The 22268-nt window shown below is 44.5% G+C and overlaps 1 protein-coding gene and 1 pseudogene across 1 annotated transcript in view; one reads left to right on the top strand and one right to left on the bottom strand.

Annotated features, from left to right (window-relative positions):
- Positions 1-18136, top strand: part of PLCXD2 (phosphatidylinositol specific phospholipase C X domain containing 2) — a 43821-nt gene extending 25685 nt beyond the window's left edge. The window contains exons 2-4 of the mRNA XM_037055463.1: positions 4590-5050; positions 10138-10379; positions 16366-18136. Of these exons, the coding sequence (XP_036911358.1) occupies positions 4590-5050; positions 10138-10379; positions 16366-16525 (863 nt within the window). The 3' untranslated portion in view covers positions 16526-18136. The remainder of the gene's footprint in view (positions 1-4589; positions 5051-10137; positions 10380-16365) is intronic.
- Positions 3575-4412, bottom strand: LOC118993856 (40S ribosomal protein S25-like; annotated as a pseudogene).
- Positions 18137-22268: the final 4132 nt, after the last annotated feature.

The raw sequence follows: 22268 nt of genomic DNA, 5'->3' as shown, positions 1-22268 counted from the left end.
ATAGGCCAGCCATCACCATGTGTCAGGATTGTCCAAGCACTTTGCATACATTCTAACAGTCACAACTTGTGTGATGGTAGGTACCATCGTGCTCATTTCACAGATGAGAAAACTGAGACAGGGCTGCACAACCTGTCAGACCTCCTGCCTGGGGTTATAAGTGCTGGAGAGGTGTGGACAGGGTTGGGCTGGGAGAATATTTTATGGATGGTATCAGCCAAAGAAAGTGAACAGAGTGCAAGAAGAAGCCTGCCTATCAATGAGTATGGCACATCAGTAGGCACCAGGCTTGGCGTGGGGGCCTGGCAGAGCCTGGAACAATGCGCTGGGGCCACACTGAAGGGAGTCCTAAACAGCAGCACTCAGAGTTTGAACCGGTTTGGGAGAGAGCGGAGAGAAAGAAAGTTACAGTCACAATATCCTGAAATGATAACTTTTGGCTGGGGTGAAAGAAGAAAAGTCAAGGTTCTTTCAGTCCTGCTTACATGACGGGGAATGAATATATGAGCCAGGTAGGGGCAGTTGAAGATTAGAGGAAGAGACAGGTTTGATATATGTTGCAACAGTCAAATGCAAAGTTTGGGTAACTGGTTGGATGCAAAGGGCGAGGAAGAAGGAAGAATCTAAATTGAATCTAAGTTTTCAATTTGAATGACTGAGTGAACGAGTAGCAGAAATTTGAGAGAGGTACTTTAGGGTGTGGGCAGCTATGGGTGGCAGGGCTTTCAAAATGTGTGCTTTGTTGTGTGAGCAGGCCATTAGGTGGAAAACCGCAGCAGGAAGTTGGGAACAACCTTGGAACTTTTAGAAGAATCTGAGCTAAAAGTGAAGATTTTGGGGTCATTTGTATGATGACACTGTGTTGAACTCAGGGAGCAATAGAAAAGGTGGGAAAAGGCAGAGAATAGAGATCCTTGAAAAACATTTAAATCTGGAACAAGAAGGAAGATGAGGAACCAGCAAAGAAGGCAGAAAGGGAGTGTTAACAGAAGGTTGGGAAAACCTTGAAGTCTGTTCCTAACCTTCTTGGAAGACAAGGGAATGGAAAGTTCCAGAAAAGAGCCAACTTAGCAAACCCTCAGAGAAGCTGGGAAAAAGAAAGCTGTTTGGAGCTGTTGATTCGAAGGTTCTAAGGATCAAAAGTAGCAGGGGGAAGGAGGGGAAGTGGCCGTGGATGGAAAGAAGGGAGTAGCTCATCGGAGACCAAGCAGTGGGACTGGTCTGCAAGGATTTGACAGCAAGGAAGAGAAGACAGGGCAAGAGAAGGGAAAAGAAGACTTGAAAGGGTAAGGCGTGTGAGGGAAAGTGCTCTGTTTTGTTCTTCAGGTACAGAGTACCACTTACATCTATTTTAGAGAGAGATTTATCTCTCTAAAAGCCATGGAGAGGGGTGAGTGAAGATGCATAGGTACTAGGGGACAGTAGCAGCAAAAATACTTTCTGTGGCAGAACTCACAGCAGGAAGAGGGCCTAAACTTCTAACCCTATCATAAAACAAACCAGAAATCACAGAGCTGCTCTTTCTAGCGACTCCCACACAGCCATTCTCTTGGAGAAGAAAGGAAGGACCCACAGAGCAGGTTTTTTTCTTTTCCTCTTCAGGAGGAGTGCCTGAATTTAATCCATACATCCCCGGCATAGAGAAAAGGAGCCCTCGCTATAGACATTCTTTAAAGAGTGAAATAACTTCTATCGGGTGTAGGAAGAAGGAGAAGCTTTGATAATGCACTTGGGTGTGAAATATTAGGATTTTTTAATCAGTACTATTTGCAGGTTGCATATCTGTTAAGTATTCTATATGCAGGATAGAGGAGGGCATTTTATCTTGTTAAAAAAAAGAATGGCTAAAGTACCAATTTTATTTCCCTCACTTTATATGAGGCAAAAGCTTCCTGGGGAAAAAATAAGTAGAAAGGCAAAAACATCGCTAATAGTTAGAGTGAAGGCTGGTGTTGACTGCTGTCAGCCTAGGTAGGGCAACCTCGGTAAAGCATTCAGCAAACAATCTGCTCCATTGTCCTGTCCTTTCCTGTCAAGGGGAGGGAGGGGGCGGCTCTGGACACAGGATGTCAGAGAGGAAGGGGGGGCGGGGCAACGGGAAAGGGAGCAAAGAGATAAAGAGAGACTCTGTTCCCAGGGACTGTGCCGGCCCTCCCTCTTCTGTGGGCTGAGCTGGGTACCGCGTGTGTCCCTGGGTATGCAGAAGTGGTCCCTGGGGCTCCCCCGTCACTGTCACATCGCTGCACAGCCCTCAGACTTGGAGAAAAGCATTAGAGGTTGTTAGCACATCTCCCTCTGGAGATGAGACTGGGCTCAGCAGCAAGAAGACAATTCCAGAGGGGATTTGCCTTCCTTCCCCTGCTTGGATAATGGCTGTTCCCTGATACCCAGGGAAGAATGAAGTTCAATGTGCGCCTCACGCTGTACTGCGCACTCACACTCAATCCTGAACAGCTGGGCTGCTAATAGGAGTTAAAGAGAGGAGAGAACTGGCTTTTCACCATCTATATGTAATGTATTCATAATAAATCTCTCAATGAGGAGGTATAAAGATTTCCTATTTCTGTACAGCCAAAGGAAGCAGAGCATTAGGCAAGTATCCAATGAGTCTCGTTAACAGAAACAACCAATATGAAAAGTCCAGGGAGACTTGCTCCACATTTCTAGAAGTAACAGCAATTTTTTTACCTGAAATATGCTAGTAATTTTCTTGCTTGCAAATTGGCTTCGCCTAATGATTGGTAAATATCTTTTTTCTTCATAGTTACTGAATGTTCTCCATGTTCTAGAGACTACATAAAAAGAATGCATTGCTCGTCACCTTTTTTCCCTTTTCCACTTTATTTCTGAGAAGATAAAATAGTAAAGCCATCCCAGAATGACATATTTGCAAGGAAATGGGAATAATAAAGCATAAAGCAGTAGAGTTCTGTAAAGTTCTGTAGTGTGCATGAAATGCACACTCTTAAGATTTAGTAACGCAGGCGACTGGTGAAACAACAAACTAGTATGATTAAACGTTTAAGTTCGAACGTGTGTGGTAGTGGTTGGGAACACTGCTAGTGGTGTCAGAACGAGGGCGTTTTCCTCCTTGATTTTGCCTGCAAAGCACAGCCATCTGTGCGGAGTCCCCAGTATCAGAGCCAATATGAAAATATTTCTTGTTAGTCAAAAAGTCACAGAGCTAACCTGGTAATGATGGCTGACCCTCAGTGGAAACCAGTGACAAGCTGAAAGGTACTTGTTAAAGGTAGTGTTCACCTTGGAAATATTTTCGCACTATAGTTAGAACTGTGTCTATTGTGGCCTCTAATACTTTACAACAATAAGATCATCTCAGGGTCTAGGAGGAAGCCTACCCTCCTGTGGTTTAAGGCAGAGGAAGGAAACATGTGATTTATTTAATAGCAGATTCACCTCATTAAGAGATGAATTGAAAAAAAGACCATAATACTAACCTGTATTGAACTCCTCCAGATGTTTATCTGATCTGTCAAGAAGTCATTCCTATGTACTCATTTTTTTTAATTTAATGAATTTTTATTTTCCAAAATGTACAACTGCAGAGACCTGTTCATCTGTCTTCACCAGCGTCCAGGGCATCCCCACCCTCGGTGTAAATTACTTGAGCTCTGTGCTTTGAAACCAGTTGAGTGGCAGGCCCTTCACTAAGGAGCTCTTAAAGGGCCATCCTGGCCAAGGAACCACAATTCTCAGTCTCTCAGAGACAACAACTGGAGTTAGAAGCTTATAGTTGGGAACTTCCTTACAGAGTTTGTCATATGTTGCTTTGCCAAAAAAGACTAGGTTATTGAGCTTTTCCCAAACTTTGCCTTTGAACTACTTCTCTTTTTGGCTTGCCCCCAGACTTAGTCACTGGGTCTCTGACTTTCTTGGCCACCTTTCCGGCATCCTTTTTCTTCTTGTCATCCTTGGGCGGCACAGTGAACTTGGAGAGCAGCTGCTACCAGTGCTACCTTGGCACAATGTGCCCTGCGGACTCATTCATACAATAGCAAAATAGTAGTTACAGAAGCATAAAAATAAGTCGGGGTTTTGTTTTCAAATTCTGCCTTTCCTAAGATGCCATCCCAGCATTACCAAGGTGGCACAGGTCTTTTGTAGCCTTTGTTCCAATGACGGTTCTGTGAGGGGTACTCAAGCAACCTCCAGTTTGTCTCTATTTTGGTTATTCCTCAGCAAACCTTTGTTTTTCCAAAACTAGTTTATTTCCTCAAAATGGCTTTCCTGAAATGAAATTAGATGAAGTGGCATGAATATTTTCAAGCTCCTTTTTCCAAGCATATTTCTAAATAGCTTTCCAAAAGGGTATTTATTAAGTTAGCTTACACTAGCAATATATAAGGATTATAGTTTACCCCAGGCTTAACAAGCTGATAAAAAGATACCATTGCTTTTATTTGTGTTTTTTCCATTCCTAGCAAGCTGAAAATTTTTGCAAATATTTGTTTACAATTCTTTGGTGTGTATTTGGCTCCTAATTTTTGTTTTGCTGTTGATTAGCTTTTTTTTTTTTTTTGGCCAGGTCTAGTCTCAACTGCATTACTCACCTTTATTCCTTTGTGTAGGCTCCCATGATTCATTCAGCTACTGGGTGGATGAGAAGTCCCCCGTGGGACCTGACCAAACCCCAGCTATCATACGCCTCGCCAGGATCTCCTTAGTGAAGAAGCTAATGAAGAAATGGTCTGTGACTCAGAACCTGACCTTCCGAGAACAACTGGAGGCTGGGATCCGCTACTTTGACCTGCGTGTGTCCTCCAAGCCAGGGGATGCTGACCAGGAAATCTACTTTATCCATGGGCTTTTCGGCATCAAGGTCTGGGATGGGCTGATGGAGATTGACACGTTTCTTACACAGCACCCCCAAGAGATTGTCTTCCTGGATTTCAACCATTTCTATGCCATGGACGAGGCCCACCACAAACATCTGGTTCACCGGATCCAGGAGGCCTTTGGAAACAAGCTCTGCTCAGCCTGCAGTGTGGAGAGTCTGACCCTGCAGATCCTGTGGGAGAAGAAGTGCCAGGTAGGAGGAAACTGAGATGAGCTTCCCAGGGTGAGAACAGAACTATTTCTGCCTTTTCCATATCGCCAGCTATCAGACGGCTCTGTTCCAGGCCCTCCGTCTAGAAGGCATAGTTTGGGGGGGAATATTTAATATACTGATGCAGGTTCCTGGGCTCTAGGGTAGCTCCAAGGGCTCCCTGGATGCCCTTGAATGGGGGTGAACACCTGCCAAGTATTTAAAACGTTTTTGGCAACCTGTTTGGCATCTAAATTGACTTCAAGGGGCCTGATCAGAACCAACCCAAGGCAACGTTATGAAATTGGACCAGTTGGTTCTACTGTTTTCCTCTCTCCCGTAAAATTTCATTTTCACCCTCCTGCTTTCTCTCAGGGACAGACTGTTTAATCTTGCCTTCAACTCAATGTCAGATAATCCCTGACAAAGTATCGCTTGCTAAGTAAAAGCATTAGCTGACAAAGGCATGTGAAGTTATCATTTCAGGTGTGTTAATATTTTTAAAGGCCATCATTACAGAATTTGGGTCATAGTTGGAGAGAGTTGAGGAAGGAAGAACCCATGGGGGGGGTTCGAGCTAGGAGATGAACCCCCAGATTGCTTCTGCTGAGAGGAGCCCCTAAACCTAGGCCCAGGAGGGACCTATTCAAGAAAAGGAAAGTGGGCCTTGGAAATATTCTGCTCTAATCCCACAGGATGGTACACAGTGGGAGAAAGGAGCTCCAGAAAATGTCAGCTTCCAATTTAGACTCTCTTTAAAAAAAGACAGTATGTTTCATTCATAGTTGCTCACTTGCTCATAGATGCATTAACCAAAGCATCTTCAGGAGACAGTTATTTTTGAACTTAGAGAAGAGCTTTTAATTAGAAATCAATTAAAGATTATGCACTTGCAAATACTTTTTGAACACCAAATATGTGCTAAGGAAGTAACATTCTAAGCACTTGGAATAAATTAGTAAATAAAACAAAGCTCCTTGACCTAATGGTCAAGGTTCATGTGGAGGGAGACAGCTCCTACATAATAAACATAATAAATACATTATATATAATGACAGAAGGTATTAAGAGCCATGAAAAAGAGAGTCAAGCATGGTCAGGGAGAGCCAGACTTCTGCGGGTTGGAGAGTTGGTCACAATTTTAAACAGATTGATCAACACAGCCCTCCCACAAGATGACATTCGAAGGAGTCAATCACATGGGTATTGGGGAAGAGCTTTCCCAGCGAGGAGCAAGGCAGTGGGGAGGCCTCAGCAAGAGTGTGCCTGACATCTCTGAGGACAAGCAGGGAGCAGGGCTGGACAGCAGGGCAGCAGAGGAGGGCAGAGAGAGAAGGGGTAATTGTGTGGGCCTCAAGGTGCTGCAAGGACTGGGCTTTCTCTCTGGGTGAGGAGGATTCTGAGCACAGGGTGCTGGGACCTGACTTAGGTTGTAAGGCTGTCCCTCTGGTTACCAGGAGGTCACCTGGTATAGGCGGAATGGGACAACCAGGGAGAAGACTGTTGGCGGAAGAGGTGAGCTTGTGAATCTGTCTGAAAGGAGAGCCAACAGGGTTGCCTAGTGGTTGGGACTGAGGGTGTGAAAGGAAGAGAGGACTCAGGCTAACTCCCAGGTTTGGCCTGAATAATTGGAAATACCAGCTTGCTTTGCACACTCATGACAGTGATTAAGGCCAGAGACTCCAGCGGCTAATGAGTCAACTCTTAGTATCTGTTAAAAATTTATCTAAGCTATTTCTCACAGAAGAGTTTGTAAGTGATGGTTTGCCAAATATTTATCGCACCTCTTCCTCCAAACATGAGTCTATATACATCTAGACTCACAGGTCTCATGTGGGGAGACTTTTCCCCCCAGTGGAGTCTCTCTCTTACAACACTAAATAATGATAATAGCAGCAACAATAACAGCTAACATTGACCCAGCCTTCACCATGTGCTCAGTATAAGGATTAACTCATTTCATCCTTTCAGCCACACTATGAGACAGGTATTTTGTCGTTATTCTTTCTTTGCAGATGAGCAGACCGAGGCGTAGAGAGATTGAGCAAGTTGCCTGGGAGAGCACCGTTAGTGAGAGAGAAGAGCCAGGAGGCCGCCCCAGGCTGCTGGGCTCGCAGTGCTCCCACAGGTCCTCGTGCTCTGAGGGCTGTCCACATGGCTTGGCGATTTCCAAAACTAGTGTCATAGATCATGCTAATGAAAACTCTTTTTTTTATGAGCCCCTCCCGTCAGGGCCTCTACAGGGCTATCAGAATGGGGGAAAGGAGGGAGACCAGCAAGAGGGCTTCAGAGTCCTGGGATTCAAGCACGGTTAAGTTTGAGTGCAGCTAAGTTTATGAACAGGTATCTGTTATAAATATAGCTTTATAATTGCACCCACAGGCAGTATTCTGGACGGGCTGCCATACTGCATACTGAATTGCTTAGAAATCTGTGGGAGTAACAGGTGTCTTCAGGAATAATGGATAGCATGGATGGTGACTTTCTCACAGCACAGTGACAATGTAGCATAGTTTTTAAGTATGGGCTAATCTGTATCATCCAACTATAAATAAGGCTGAAATTATAAAGAAAGATACTGTGACAACATACTAGGAAAAGGGAGAATGTCATCAATCTGAATTCTAGGCTCTCCCTGTTCTTCCTTTCCCAAACCTTTCCCTGGCAGTTCTTTTCTTAAAAACAAAACAAAGAGAGAGCAGAGTCCTCAGCCATCTCCCGGCACTGGGGCAGGACCAGACTGGTGGCTGAACGTTATTCATTATGTAATGAGATGCATTGCATGTAAGCCCCTGAGCAAAATACAATTTTGTATTAGTACAATTTAATAGCAAGAAGTGTATCCCCGTCCCGTTACATTTCCTTTAGTTAGCATGCAATTACATCATAGCTCACAGATATGCATTTGTAAATTAGTGGCTGTGGGTTTCCAGGGTACAATGAATTAGAAAATTTAATCTACAAATTGGCAGTATTTAGAATCTTACTGAGACGGTAAGAATACATAACACTGGTAGAATACAAAACAGCCAATACACAGTTGCAAAATAAAGCTGCCTCAAATGTACTATATGAAGAAAAGGGGTTAAAAGGGGCTTTGTGCTCAATCAATTGAAAAATGGTGCATAGTCTAAATCTACATCCCAGAGGCCTCCAGGAAAGGACCAATCTGAATAAGAGGAAGTCAATGAAGGAATATTTCTCAAATGAAATGAAATTTTAAATCATAGTCTCAAGAGAAAAACTGAACATAAATTGCTGAGCTGGAAGAGAAGGTATCTCAGAGAAAAACACAGCAGAGTGAGCTGGCGAAGAAGAAGATGCAAAACACAGGCAAGGAGCCCTAGGCAAGGAGCACTGGCCCTCGAATTCTGCAGAACGAGGGTTGGTTTGCTAGGCCATTCTCCTACCATAAATAGAAATTCTCCCTGGAACCTTTAGGATCAGATTCCTCAAGAAGGCTCTTGAGGAAAGGCATAAAATTCCTTTTGCATAATTTGTACTTTTTGCATATTTTCCAAGGCTAAGTAAAGGGGAGCACTGTCCTCTCCTGCCCTGACACTGCCCAGGGGCAGGCAGCTCGGGCAGTGGGTGGACGGCCCCTTCCAAGGATCACACAGCCCCTGTCTCTCCCACAGCCCAGTTCACAGTCCAGCTTTCCTCACTCACAGACTCTGGAGATGCCAGCCTTCCCAACCAGCCAATTACAACGCCAGCAGGAAATCCTCCTCAATCTCCCGGACAATCTGCTTACAAGGAGCCTGTGATTAACCTCATTAACACACTGTTTACCACAGACATCATTAAGAGTCAGTCAGACATTACTCAAAACCATTAAAAACAAGAACAACTCTTAGCCCGTTCGGTGCTTCACACCTGGCACTCCTCTTTTCTAGGCCTTCAGGAGCAGTTAGGCACCTTGGTTAGGAGCTAAGCAGGCACTGGAAATGAAACACACACCAGGAGTCCACCTTAGGTGCCTGGAGACCATGCTCTCAGGGCAGCCGTCCATGGACTGCATTCCAGGGAGTGTAAATAGCACACAGACATTCCTGCAGGTAGAGCTCACTGGTGCCCCAAGGGGGAAACATACATTACTTCTAGAAACCTAAGCAGCAGGGCTCTGAATTGGGACAGCCAAAATAGCAATTCCCTGTCCCTCGGCTGCCTCTCAGAGACTAATTAATGCTATGGATGCGGCTGGCTAATTATTTTCAAAATCACCAGCATCCTGAGAAGTCCTGTGGGAGACTCATCGCCTCCTGGAAGCCCTCCCGGCCTTGAGCCTTCTCCTGCTCTCCCCTGGGAAAGACTGTTTCATTCACAGTCGGCATGCACCACTGGAAATCTGCGTCCTGCCAATCAGTTCAGTGTGCTCATCCCCACTGCAAGGCTCAGTGTCAATTCTGTGAGCATCTGAGCCATACTTGTAGCCTCAGGGGTTCTCCACTTGGGTTCTGAAGAGTATAAGAAGTCCATGGATTTTGATGGAAAAAAGCTACGTATTTATTCCTACTAGCCTTTAACTGAAAATTAGGTGCTCATGGATTATGAGTGCAGGCAGGTATATGAGTTTGGCCCCCACTTGTGATTTGTCCCTGTAGAAATCACATATATTTCCGTATCACGTCAGTTACTGCACATATCTTGAAATATCATTTATACTCATTAATTCAGAATTATAGACCTTATACTTACTACAAAATACTTTAATGTATTTATTATGAAACACATTAATTTATTACAAATTCAATTAATAGATTAATAGCTCTGTTTCCTTCTCATTGATTCCCTTTGTAATCCTGTCTGTTATATTTTAGACATTCCTTTAAATCATAGTCTGAGCAAGGATTCAGGATTTTACCATATTTCAAAATGCTGACAAAAATAAAGTGAAGATTCTTCAAGTCAGACAAATGCAAGTGCTTTAGTCCTTGCTTATTGATTTTCCTAAAAATATATGTCATAATTTGTATTTCCATGTGTTTATATTTGTTTGCCTTTCCTCCTGGCAATCAGCATAAAAGCCAAGGAGTTGATATTCAGTTCGTTCATGAATTGCTCTCCTTTTTCTGTTCTGAATGTTTCAGGTTCTTATTTTCTACCACTGCCCCTTCTACAAGCAATACCCCTTCCTGTGGCCCGGAAAGAAGATCCCAGCGCCCTGGGCAAATACCACAAGTGTGCGCAAACTCATCCTCTTCTTGGAAACTACTCTGGGTGAGCGAGCCCCACGCGGAGCCTTCCATGTCTCTCAAGCGATTCTCACCCCCAGAGCGAAGACCATCGCCCGAGGCCTGGTTGGTGGCCTTAAGAACACTCTGGTTCACAGGTGAGAATTTACTTCCATCCCCAAAATAAGGTTATTGTTGTTTTTTTAAATTTTCCTTAGTCTTTTCAAAATAAACAGCAGTAAAACCATGTAGTATGAAGATTTAAAATACAGCGGCACAAACTGCCTTCTGTTTGAAAAAGCTGTACATTTGAAGTGGCTTCATTAACTGTGGCCAAAGGCTCTCTACATTCTTCATGAACATGTACACATTATACCATAAATACCCTCCACATTTGATACTAAAGCACAGCACTTTTAGCTAACACCCTGCCCTCCTACCCTCGTAGCTGTCCCAAGCATACACTCCCTTAAGAAGAAGTAGCAAATGTGGCCACGTGCTGGGTGCTAGCGATTCAGAGATAACTCTTCAAAGATTCGGGGTGTCCTCCCTTCCACAGTGACAATGAGTCCCAAGAAGCGGCATAGGATGCCACACACTGTGCCATAGCTTTAAATACTTCCCCAGAGCAAAACTGACCCTGACTGTACCATTAGGCAAGAGCAGCTCCAGAAACTCTGTACTGGATGGTGTTCTTTATGCTGGACACCAATAGATGATACGTGTTGTCCAGAAAAAGGATGCCTCGTATATATGTACATGTGTATAATATCTGCATCTGTGTACACGTGTATGGATAAAGGGACTGTTATAAATATATTTGAATAGAGGGCACTCTGTGCAACCCAATCTGAGGAAGCTAACATGCCTGGGGAACCAGGGATATTTGCAAGCATCGCTTTGGTTCTTGAGTTCCAGGTGGGGAGCACCAGAACTCAGACAGTGAAAGCTGCACCGAAAGGCATGTTCCTGTCTGCGCATATCTGGCTCTGAGTTTGAGCAGCGTGACTTCGGATAGCTGGGGCTCCCCTGGCAGGAGTGTGGATAGCAAGGAATGAATGAACTTTTCTTTCTCGGTGACAGCTCTTGATGCCATGGCCATAAGCAAACCCCTTTTTTGTGACTCTACTAAGTCTTGCCTGAATCATCTGTGCTGAACTTGAAAAGGAGCATATTCATAACCCAGTGATATGTCTCTGAGAGTTCCAGAATTATGAACTTTCTTTTTCTATAATGTACGTTCAAAGGGCATATCCCTGCCCTTTTCCTCCTGCCTTTGGTACATTTGTAGATTAACATTTATTTATTCATTCATTCATTCAATACAGACTGAGTGCCTAGGAGCAGCTGGGTCCATGGATACCCAGTGAATAATGCAGTCTCTGCCCTCATGGAACTTAGAGTCTGTCAGGAAAAATAAACATACAGATTAGTAAAAACAGTGTGAGAATCATTGTTACAAAAGTCCATCCAGATAACCAGACTAATGAAGAAGAGGGCATATTTTAAAGTAAGGATAAGTTATATTTATATATTGTATTGTGAATAGACAGTACCCTCTTGTAGACGATTTCATTTCACCCGTAAAGTAAGCCAGCTGCCGGGAGGGGACATTGTCTAGGGCAGCAGTCCGCAACCTTTTTGGCACAAGGGACCAGTTTCATGGGAGACCATTTTTCCATGGACCAGGGGTTGCAGGGAATGGTTTCAGGATAATCCAAGTGCATTACATTCAAGCTCACCTCCTGCTGTGCAGCCCGGTTCCTAACAGGCCCAGACTGGTACCAGTCTACAGCCTGGATATTGGGGACTCCTGGTCTAGAACACGTTATTGTCCCCATTTCAGATGGGGCTCAGTAAGGTTCAGTGACCCAGACCTGTATAGCTGGTAAGAGTCAATAATATGTCTCAACTGTGGACTTCTGATTGCTGGACTGTTGCCCTTTTCAGTGTTCAGCAATGACTTGATATAGACATTTCAGAGTCCTGTTCTTTCGGCTCCACTGACCTGCAGTTGCCTTATTAGCACCTAAATCTGGTCAGATCTTCCTGATTACAACTGTGAAGTCTCAATGCTTTCTGTACATGTAAGTTCCCAGAGCTGTGATCTGGCTGCAGATGAAGCACCAGGCTCTAGGACTTAGTGGTGACGATGGCAGTCTGTGTCCAAAGCCAAGGTGTCCTGGCATGCTGGAGCCCTGGCCCAGGGCAGCAGGCAAATAGATGTCTCCAGGGCTGAAAGACACGTGGGCATCTCCACTCCCTCTGATCACAAGCATGTTACAGGGATGCATCCTGCATTCCCAGGCCTCCACATCAGCTGAAGGAAGAAATTCAGCTGTGGTCCCTAAGTCTGTGGTCCAGACTTCATTCCCTAACGCCAGCACAGCCTGTCATTTCCTCTGGGCTATTGAACAAACATAGGAAACAAGCAGTTGTCACAGGGCCTTCCCCAGAGTGTCAACACCCAGGAGGTCTGTCCTATCTGAGGCACACAGGGGCACTGTCAAACTGCCTTTGGGCACTGGTTATCAGCTTAACCAAGAGGAAAAAGACAACGTGTATTTTCCTAAAATGGGGGGGGGGGGTTCTCAGCAGAGAGTTAACCCCGCCTCACCCCAACTCTTAAGTGAATTGCAGACCTGAGATCTTGTTTTATTGGCTCATTACTCTAAAAGGAATATGGATAGAATTCTGACTGAATTTCTGTGATCATTTCCCCTAGATTATTAGAAACTGCACTCCTACTAAAATCAAATGAAAGGAAGTTTTGCCCAAGCCTGAGGACAGAGTAGCCATGGGGCTGTAGGAGGGGACACAGACTGAAATCAGAGGATGAGATGTAGCCCGACTAGGTCCCTGCATGGCTAGGGACCTAGTTCCCTGAAAATTCCCATGCCGAAGTCCTAACCCTCAGTAGCTAGTATGTTATTTAGAGAGAGACCTTTAAAGAGGTGATGAAGTTAAAATGAGGCCAGTTAGGGTGGGACCTGATGCAATCTGATTGCTGCTCTTACAAGAAGAGGACATCTGGGTACCCAGAGAGACATCAGGGACATGTGTGCACAGAGAAAAGACCATGTGAGGAGACAGCACGAAGGTGGCCATATACATGGCCAGGAGGGAGGCCTCAGAGGAACCCAAACCTGCCAACACCTTGATCTGGGACTTCCAGCCTTCAGACAGTGAGAAAATAAATTTCTGTTGTTTAAGCCACGCAGTCTGTGGCTTTTGGCATTTTCTTATGTCAGCCCTACCAAATTAATGCAGTCCCTTAACAACAGAGTGGCCTTTAACAAGTTTGCTACAGTTTTCTCACCAGTTAAATGGGGTCAATATTACCACATAAAACCTTAGAGTCTTTACATGAAACTGCCCACTGCAGTACCTGGCACAAAATAAGTATGCCATCCCTGTCCGAGGAAACGCAGAAACAATGCAGTGGGCCTCCCAGTCAAAGGGACATTCCTAACCTGCTGCTCTGCAGCCCGTGGGGTTTGTCGCCCCACGGTCTGTCAGCAATACCTGGCTCAGTCTTCTCCACTGATCCCTCATCTTGGTAAATGTCAGGAGTTAAGAAAATAAAGTGGCTCCTCCTCACAGGCTCTACAGTTCCCTTTCCTTGTACATAATCCTGGTTATTTGATCCTTGCCTTGGTTGACACCTGCAACCCAAGCTGACAGAGAGCTCATTGTCACCTGAGACTGCAGATGCTCCCCTTTCCCACATTTCTCTGCACAAGCTCCAGGGATCCCCTGAGGTTTGCCTCTGCTGCAGTCAGCAGGAGTTGCCACGGAGCCTTTAATGTCTCATTTCCTCGCCATCACCAGAAGATGGCGCCTGCATTTCATAGTAAAACACCAAGAAACGGTTTTTTTTAAAAGTCTCAAATGTATCAGTACTGCTGTGACCTTCCGGTGAACAGCCGAATGCCAGGTCCCTGTCTCCAAGACGAGGCTGTATTTGGGCCCTTCGTTCTTGGGCCACAACATTTTCCCACCTGGGCAGCAGGATGTGACTGACCACTTTAGGAAAGTTTGTTTGTTAGTTTTTAATCCTCAGCGAAAGATATGTCTATTGATTTTAGATAGAGAGGAAGACAGGGTGGAGAGAGAGAGAGAGAGAGATGAGGATGAGGGAGAAACATCCGTCAGTTGCCTCCTGCTCGAGGAGTTTTGACCTTGATGCAAAACTATGTGGACACTTCATAGCGCCCTCCTCTCTACCCACCGTGGTACTTTACATTCACTACTAATATAGAAAGTATCACACTAAATTGTCATCATTGTTTATGTCAATAAACTATGAGCTTCTTTGGCAAAACATTGTATCACATGGAGAGTCCTCAAATTATAAAATGTGAGCAACTGAGTGAGCATTATTCTATTAAGAAACCATACATACTACAGAATAACTGCATATGAATATGGAAAAGGTAAACCTCGAACCTTATAACACCATATTATGAAAATTAAGTCGAGATGTATCTTAGGTCTAAACATAAAAGCTAGAACCACAAAGTTTTTAGAAGAAAATGGGAAAATACCTTTGTGACTTGGGCGCCAGCAGAATTTTCTTAAGTCAGTCACAGAAACCACAAAAAAAATGATAATTTAGACTCCATCAAAATTAAGGAATTCAGCTCACCAAAATATGCCAGTGAAAAAATTAATAGGCAAGCTTAGGCAGGGGTATAATATCAAAAATTATATCTGACAAACAACTAGTTCCAGAATATACAAGTAACTTCCACAACTTAATAGCCAAAAGAAAGAGTAAAAACATTGAGCAGATGCTTCCCAAAGAAGACACACAAACCGCCAATAAGTACAGGACAGACGGCTCAGCACCATGGTCATGGGAAATTGCAGAGTAAAACACCGGGAGGTATTGTCACTCTCCACTGACACGGCAAAAATTAGGAAGACTGAGAACACCAATTCTGGAGAAGATGTGAGGCGACCAGACCTCTCATACTTTGTTGATGGCAATGTACCATGGGCTGACATCTTTGGGAAAAGATTTGGAAGTTTCTGATAAAACGAAGTGTAAACCTACCATGTAATAGACCAATTTCACTCCTTGTTATTTACCCCGAGAAATGTGCATCAATGTCCACTAAAAGACGTGTGGAAGAATGCCCGTAGCAGTGTTATTCATAATATTGAAAAACTGGACATAGCCTTTTTACCCATCACCAGCAAAATGGACAAACAGGCTACAGTATATTCATACAATGGAACACGAGGCAGTTATTGTAACAAAAGAACAGAATGTGGATGCAGGCCACGACATGGGTGAGTTTCAAACCCGCTCGCTGAAAGAAAGAACCTCGTACCCAAGAACACATATTGCATGACTTACATGAAGTTCTGGAACAGGCAAATTTACTCTGTGGTAGAAAAAAATCTAACTGTTGCCTCTGAGAAGATGGGGGGGGATTGAAGGGGAAGGTGTGTGCAGGAACTTCCTGGGGCGCTGATAAGGTTCTCTACCTTGATATGGGTGTGGGTCACGCGTGTACATTTGTCAAAACTCAGCTGGTGGGTGCACGTCAGTGGGTATCGGCATTACGGCAAAGGAAAACTTGAAAACATGTCGAGAACCCTAGTTAATGGTATGCATACTGAGGTGTTTGGGGGATGTTTGGGGGGATATTTGCAGTTAGAATTTGTCAAAAATGTAAGATAAATTGATGGAAGGATAGAGTGACAGATTGACTGATAGATATGGTGAGTGAATACGTACAGTAAGACATTACTGGTGAAACTTAGATGGTGGATACACTTACTATAAATTTCAGTATTGCAATGTTCCTGAAATTTTTATGATAAAAAATAAAGAACCTATTAATCACTGGGCTTTTGATATTAGTTCTAAGATCCTGTTCACATGCATCTCTTTGGGGCTTGAGGCAAATAATCTCGTCTGCCAACAGAGCAACCCTGAAGTACCATCCTCTGTGGGGTAGACAGTGCTTTGTCCCGGAAAGACGTAGGAAGGCCAGAGCCTTCCCATGGACAAACTTCGGGGTGTTCACGCTGTTATTGGCATACTTTTGTTACGTGAAGGGAAACGTTTTCTTTCCATTTCTGGCTAACCTCTGCTCTCTGTTCTCTCTCCCCCAACACTCCCCTGTGTAGGAATCTTCCTGCCATCCTGGACTGGGTGAAAGCTCAGAAGCCTGGGGCCACAGGTGTCAACATCATCACGTCTGACTTCGTGGACCTGGTGGACTTTGCCACGACTGTCATTGAATTGAATGACCTCCTACAGGAGGATAGAGCTTTCGCTAAATGCTGATTTAACTTTTTATTTATCTTAACGTTTAATTTGTTGATCCAGGCTGGAGGTCTGAAGGGTTTTTTGTTAGGATGACCCCTGGGCAGTGATGGTGAAGTGAATAAGAGAAGGAGGGTGTTCTGCCTCCTCTTCACACGGCCATTTGGATAAAATTACAGTTCGTTTAATTGCATTTTTCCCAATGAGACTTTTGAAAAACTTAAGTCTGTGGGAAGAAAGCATGCTTCATGAGCTCAAGGCCAGGATCTCCTCGATGGCTTATGATGTCGAATGTAATGTGGAAATGGAGTCTCCAAGAACCATTGGGGTGTTGAATGTCTGTGCCCTAATAGGCCTAGTTCCCTGTCGTCTTCCAGGGTGTTCTGTTTGAGTCAGTGAGGAAACTGTACAAGAAAAACATTCCTGGTCAAGAGTGGCTCCTTGCGGGTGTAGACCGCCCCCGTGGGCGGCTCTAACGTCAAGCTGGGCCTTCGAGGGTAGAAAGGGCCAGGCATCAGTTCTCTCTAGACATGTTGAAGGTCACCACTTCTTTCCTCAGAGAGTTAGACATTTATCACCGAGGTATTTCAGCCACAAGTTGTTCTTGCATAGCTTGTGCTTGGAAACTGGTCAACTCATTCTTTAGATAAATACTGTATAGTGTCCTCAGTGTCAGAAATGTGTTCCCCAGTTTTAAAGCATTGATTCCTTTCTCTTTTCTTGGCCCTTTCTTAAAAATGAAAGGAGCAAGGATGAGGAGCGTGGGGCCCAACAACAGAGAGACATGCATGTTTGTTGGATGTCAAGTTTTGTTATTTATTTAATTCTGTAGCTTTTCCCAAAATGGCTGCCAGGTAAGCACCTGCAAATCATTTTGGCAAAGTCTTCTTTGGAGTGCAATCTTCAAGCCAGGTCTTGGAATTGCATTTCTTTGTTGTCTGCCTTGGACTCAAGTCTGCTCTGCGGGGCAGAACGCCTAAGGGTCTGTGACACCGTGGACACAGACACAAGAGGCGTGGGGAAGTGCAATGGGCATCAGGAGGGTGCTCCCAGGGGCTGCGGAGCTGTTCTGTAACTCCTTGAAAACAAGACTACCTCGGGGACAGTGTCGGTGACTTGTGTGTCATCAAGCGAGAAATACCCGGTGTTGGAACATTTCCAGTTCATGTCCTGATCGTGCTACTTTCTGCAGGTTGTGTAAAGCTTACTGATCCACTGCATGAGGGCTTTGGAACTCGAGAGGGTTTTTTTTTTTATTGATAGAGGTGCTTATCTATAAAGGGCCCTCTGGTGTTTTATTTATTTATTAATTTATTTATTTATAGATTAAGTATCTTCAGTGCTTTTTACCTCCAGAGCACTCACAAAGGAGCTTCCGGGACTTTCTTACCCAGGCCCGATGCTGCTATGGTCTTCATCCCTTAACAGGACCATGCCGCTCAGGACCGTGAGTGACCTGTGACTCCGCTGTGGATGTCCCGCTCCCTCAGTCAGGAGGGTGGGCAGTGTTCTTGTGTGAGTGTGGCCCAGATCTGAGAAGCCACTCCCAAGCTATGCCCCGGGGCAGAGGATGAACTGGGTCAAAAAAAACTCTCAGTTCTTGAGAAAGATCCTCCAAAAGAGGATCGAAAAGGAAGCGNCAGGACCATGCCGCTCAGGACCGTGAGTGACCTGTGACTCCGCTGTGGATGTCCCGCTCCCTCAGTCAGGAGGGTGGGCAGTGTTCTTGTGTGAGTGTGGCCCAGATCTGAGAAGCCACTCCCAAGCCATGCCCCGGGGCAGAGGATGAACTGGGTCAAAAAAAACTCTCAGTTCTTGAGAAAGATCCTCCAAAAGAGGATCGAAAAGGAAGCGGCCAGAAACAAAACTGGGCATGGGAATGCGTGCTCTTCAGTGCTCCTAAGAACTGTCAAAGAATCCATAAGCAGGACTTAGCTTCTGGATTCTTAGGAGGAAAGGTAAACATAGCATCCTGGTGGGTGCGTGCATGTCTAAAGGTCGTTGGACCTCCTCCCAGCACTTCCCCATTTCCGTTTTTTGATGCTCGTTGCTGGGGGTGGGCGCTAGAGGAGCTACTAGAAGCATGTGCACAGCCCCAGCTACTGGTCTTCCAGCCTTTACTCCCTGTGAAGTAATCTAAGCCCTGCCCTTTAGCTTCCGCAGCTTGAGGAGGTCACAACACAAATGCCTCTGGGAAAACCTGGTGTAACTTTTCCTTTTCTTGCATTTGAACCCCTCTTCAAAGAGGTTTCTGGGATTTTATCATCAAGTTCTTTAGGGCCTTCTATGAAAAGGAGTAAGGAAGTGAGTGCCCTCACTTCTCAATTTTCCTTCACTCCTGGTATTAAACTCCAATGACAAGCTCTGAAATCCCTGGCCTACCCTCAGGGTTTTATTTGTTGTTATTGCTTTATTTTGGCCTTGTTTTTAGTTCATAGTCAATTATGAAGGACTAGACCACTTCCCTTCTTTAACCTGTGTTACTTGGCAAAGAGATAAGGAGGCAAGAGGAGAATTCTTCTTCTCTGTTTTATTTGAGCCTCAGCTTTGTCCAGGTGCTTGGTGCTACGAGGCCAGGTGTGTGACCGGTATCTATACAGGATACCAGTGACACTCAAGGGCTGCTGACTGTTCAGTGAAATGTTTACTTGATTTTTCCCTTTAGTTTTGAAATATATAGTTGCACTTGGGTTGTACCATTTAAGTGGACCTCAGTGTCTGCCTGATAAAAGTCATTGAACATGACACAAAAAGCACAGACAGTGGTACCAAGGTCACATGCACAGAGTCCTGTTGTGCGTGGTGAGTGCAGGCGCTCGCTCCTTCCTGCCGCTCTGGATGGCCAGCCTGGCTTGCATTCTGAAATTCTGTGCAGGAGTTCTGGGAGATAGGAGGAGGGTTATTCACAGTTCCCCCTGATAAACACCCTTGAATTAGCAAGATTTCTGCCCCCCAAAGAGTTACTCAACATATTAGAAGGGATGTGTGCATTCTGCCCCTTGGTATAAGGCCAAGCAGAGAGACTCAGTGATGGGATGGAGGGAAACGGGCTCTGGTTCTGCGACTCGCTCTGCAGCTGCCAGTGGTGAAAGTGGTGACCCAGCCATCGCGCTGATCCTCAAAAGTTCTGGGCGCCTTTGAAATCAAACGGTGTTATCATGTGTGCTCAGACTTAACTTCAAGATCAGCTGAAAAGCTACTTGATTGATCCAAAATAAGGCCATAGTATTCAGGGCCACAGCTATTCGAAAAAGCGGACTGAGTTTCTTATGCACTCCGATGTGTCCGTGGCATCATGGCAAAGGGGACCATTACAGGCTTCAGTCAGATTGAAGCAGTGTTGGAAGGCTGGAACTTGGAGCCCATTGGGCTACCACTGCAGTTTCATGGTACAGAAGATATTCTTAGGAATGGAGAGAGAAGTCAAGAATGGGTAAAATGATAAATTATTGAGGATTAAAATTTTAAAATAATGGCAGGTCTAAAAGGGTCACACCAAACAAAATATATTTCTTCTGTGTCAGACTCTCTAGTAATTACATTTAATTACTTCCATTAGTCCTGAGTCCAGACCCCTACATTTTTTAGAATCACTGTCACAGTTTAAAGGCAGGATTTTGTATAAATTTTAAGAAAAGCACAAGACCTGGGCCCAGGAAATAAGGATCAGTCTTCAGAGTCCTAGTTCTTCTTTTATGACCTCAGATTCACATCACAAAGTTTAAGTTTTTGTTCAAGAGGAATGTAGTGGAACATTCTGGAATTAAATGTGGCTTTGTGGTGAGTCAGGATTTTCTGTTTTTGTTCTTCCGAATCTCACTGTAAGAAAGTACTCCCCATCGAGCCATTATTGCAACCCAGCCAGAAGGTTTAGTGCAAAGCATTAAATACTGAAGGACTGAAGACTGAAATGAAACCACCTGTTTTCCTGGGGAGGAAAAGGGCTGCACAAATCCAGACCGTCTGACAGAATCCGTTGCCAGCACAGAGGAAGTTCTGTCGTGTCCTTTATTGGCTGAGCGCGGATGTTTACCCTGAGGTTTTGTGAAATGAAACCGGCTAACACGTGAGGCACAGCCGCGGACCCTCTCCCCTGGCTGGGCAACGGAGTGGTCCTGGGCTCGATCTGCCGTGGTTCGTTCATCTGGAATAAAGATTCCATCTGCTACTTTAGGGCTGTTTTGCAAACCTTGGTCGAGTAGCTCCCCCAAATATCAGGCCCCCCAAGAGTGAGGTTAAATCCCATATATTCATGGGGTTGCACAGCTGTGATTCTTCCTCGTGTGGCATGCGGAGAGAAATGCTGCTTAGCTACATTTCTCAAAGGCGCCCCTGTTAGACGTTGTCAATTCAATCCCGTAGTCGAGGCAACTCATCAGGAGTCTAGAGATATTCTCCATCCCGTTCCTTCTCATCTCCTTCAGAGAAAACCACTTTCTCCTCTTGTCTCCTGGCCATCCTTTGTCATCTGCTGAGGACTGTTAATTACAGGACGCTGACAGAAATTCCAGTAAAAGGCACAAACATTCATTGATGGCCAAACACGCTCTTTTCAGAGTGGTCTTTGCTCCTTACTCTTCTTACTCTTCTCATGATTCGGCACCCCTCCCCACCCCCACCCGACCACTAGAACTATACCTGATTGGAGCCCAGAACTTGGGGCCAGTACTTCAGTCATATATCAGGGGCTTGGCACAACCTTTGAGCCCAACCAGAAGCACAGCACTTTGAAAAGTCAAATAGGCCTTTGGTAACTTTGGACATTTGCAGTTTTACATTTGTTATTAGTTTATAGTGCTAATAACACTTAGTCATGAATCTATAATAGCAACATGATAAATCTTAGTCATACTCTAGAGGCAGTGGTACTTTGCTGCTATTATACTTACTAATTTATACCCGAGTTAATTAGTATTGCATACAGATTGTGTATGCATTGTTGTATTGTGAATGCATAAATATAGTGTACATGCCAACTGTAATACTTCACTGATTAGCATCTTAAAAATACAGTAGTCCCCTCTCATCTGCAGAGGATATGTGGCAAGATCCCCAGTGGATGCTTCAAACTGTGGATAGTAACAATAATGAACCCTATATATGCTATGTTTTTTCCTATATGCACATACCTTTCCACTTAAAGAAAGCACTTTATGGCTTCTCTTTGGCATATCTGAATTGCCAGCATGACTACTCTTGCACTTTGGGGCCATTATTTAGTAAAATAAGGGTGACCCGAACACAAGCACTGTGGTGCTGCGACAGTCAATCTGAGAACCTGGAAAGCTACTAAGTGAGTCCTGGGCAGGCAGCTCGTATGCAGCTCGGAGACCCTGGGCAAAGGGATGAGTCATCCTGGGCGGGATGGAGCAGTGCGGCTCGAGATTTCATCATGCTACTCAGAACTGCACAATTTCAAACTTATGAATTGTTTACTTCTGGAATCTGACATTTTTTTCTACTGTTGTTGACCGTGGATGACTGAAACCATGAAAAGCAAAACCTTGAATGAGGTTGGACTACTGCATACAGATTGTCATAGTGAAAATATGTCTTGGTAAATTTGGAGGGTGTGTGAATCTGAAAACGCTCCATTAGATATTATATTTTGTCCTCTTTGCTTGTTTTCTATTACAGTGCATGCTGTTTGCTAAATTAAGTAAAATAATAGTAAATTATACCAATTTTAAGGTTAGAATTCAATTTTTACATATATGCTGCTTGATACGCTGAAATGTATTTGGTGGCATAATTATCTTATTCA

Source organism: Sturnira hondurensis, unplaced genomic scaffold (assembly GCF_014824575.4).
Source record: "Sturnira hondurensis isolate 20B ecotype Veracruz unplaced genomic scaffold, ASM1482457v3 Scaffold0000880, whole genome shotgun sequence".
NCBI classification, from domain to species: Eukaryota; Metazoa; Chordata; class Mammalia; order Chiroptera; family Phyllostomidae; genus Sturnira; species Sturnira hondurensis.
This window is presented reverse-complemented; position numbering and strand designations above follow the sequence as displayed.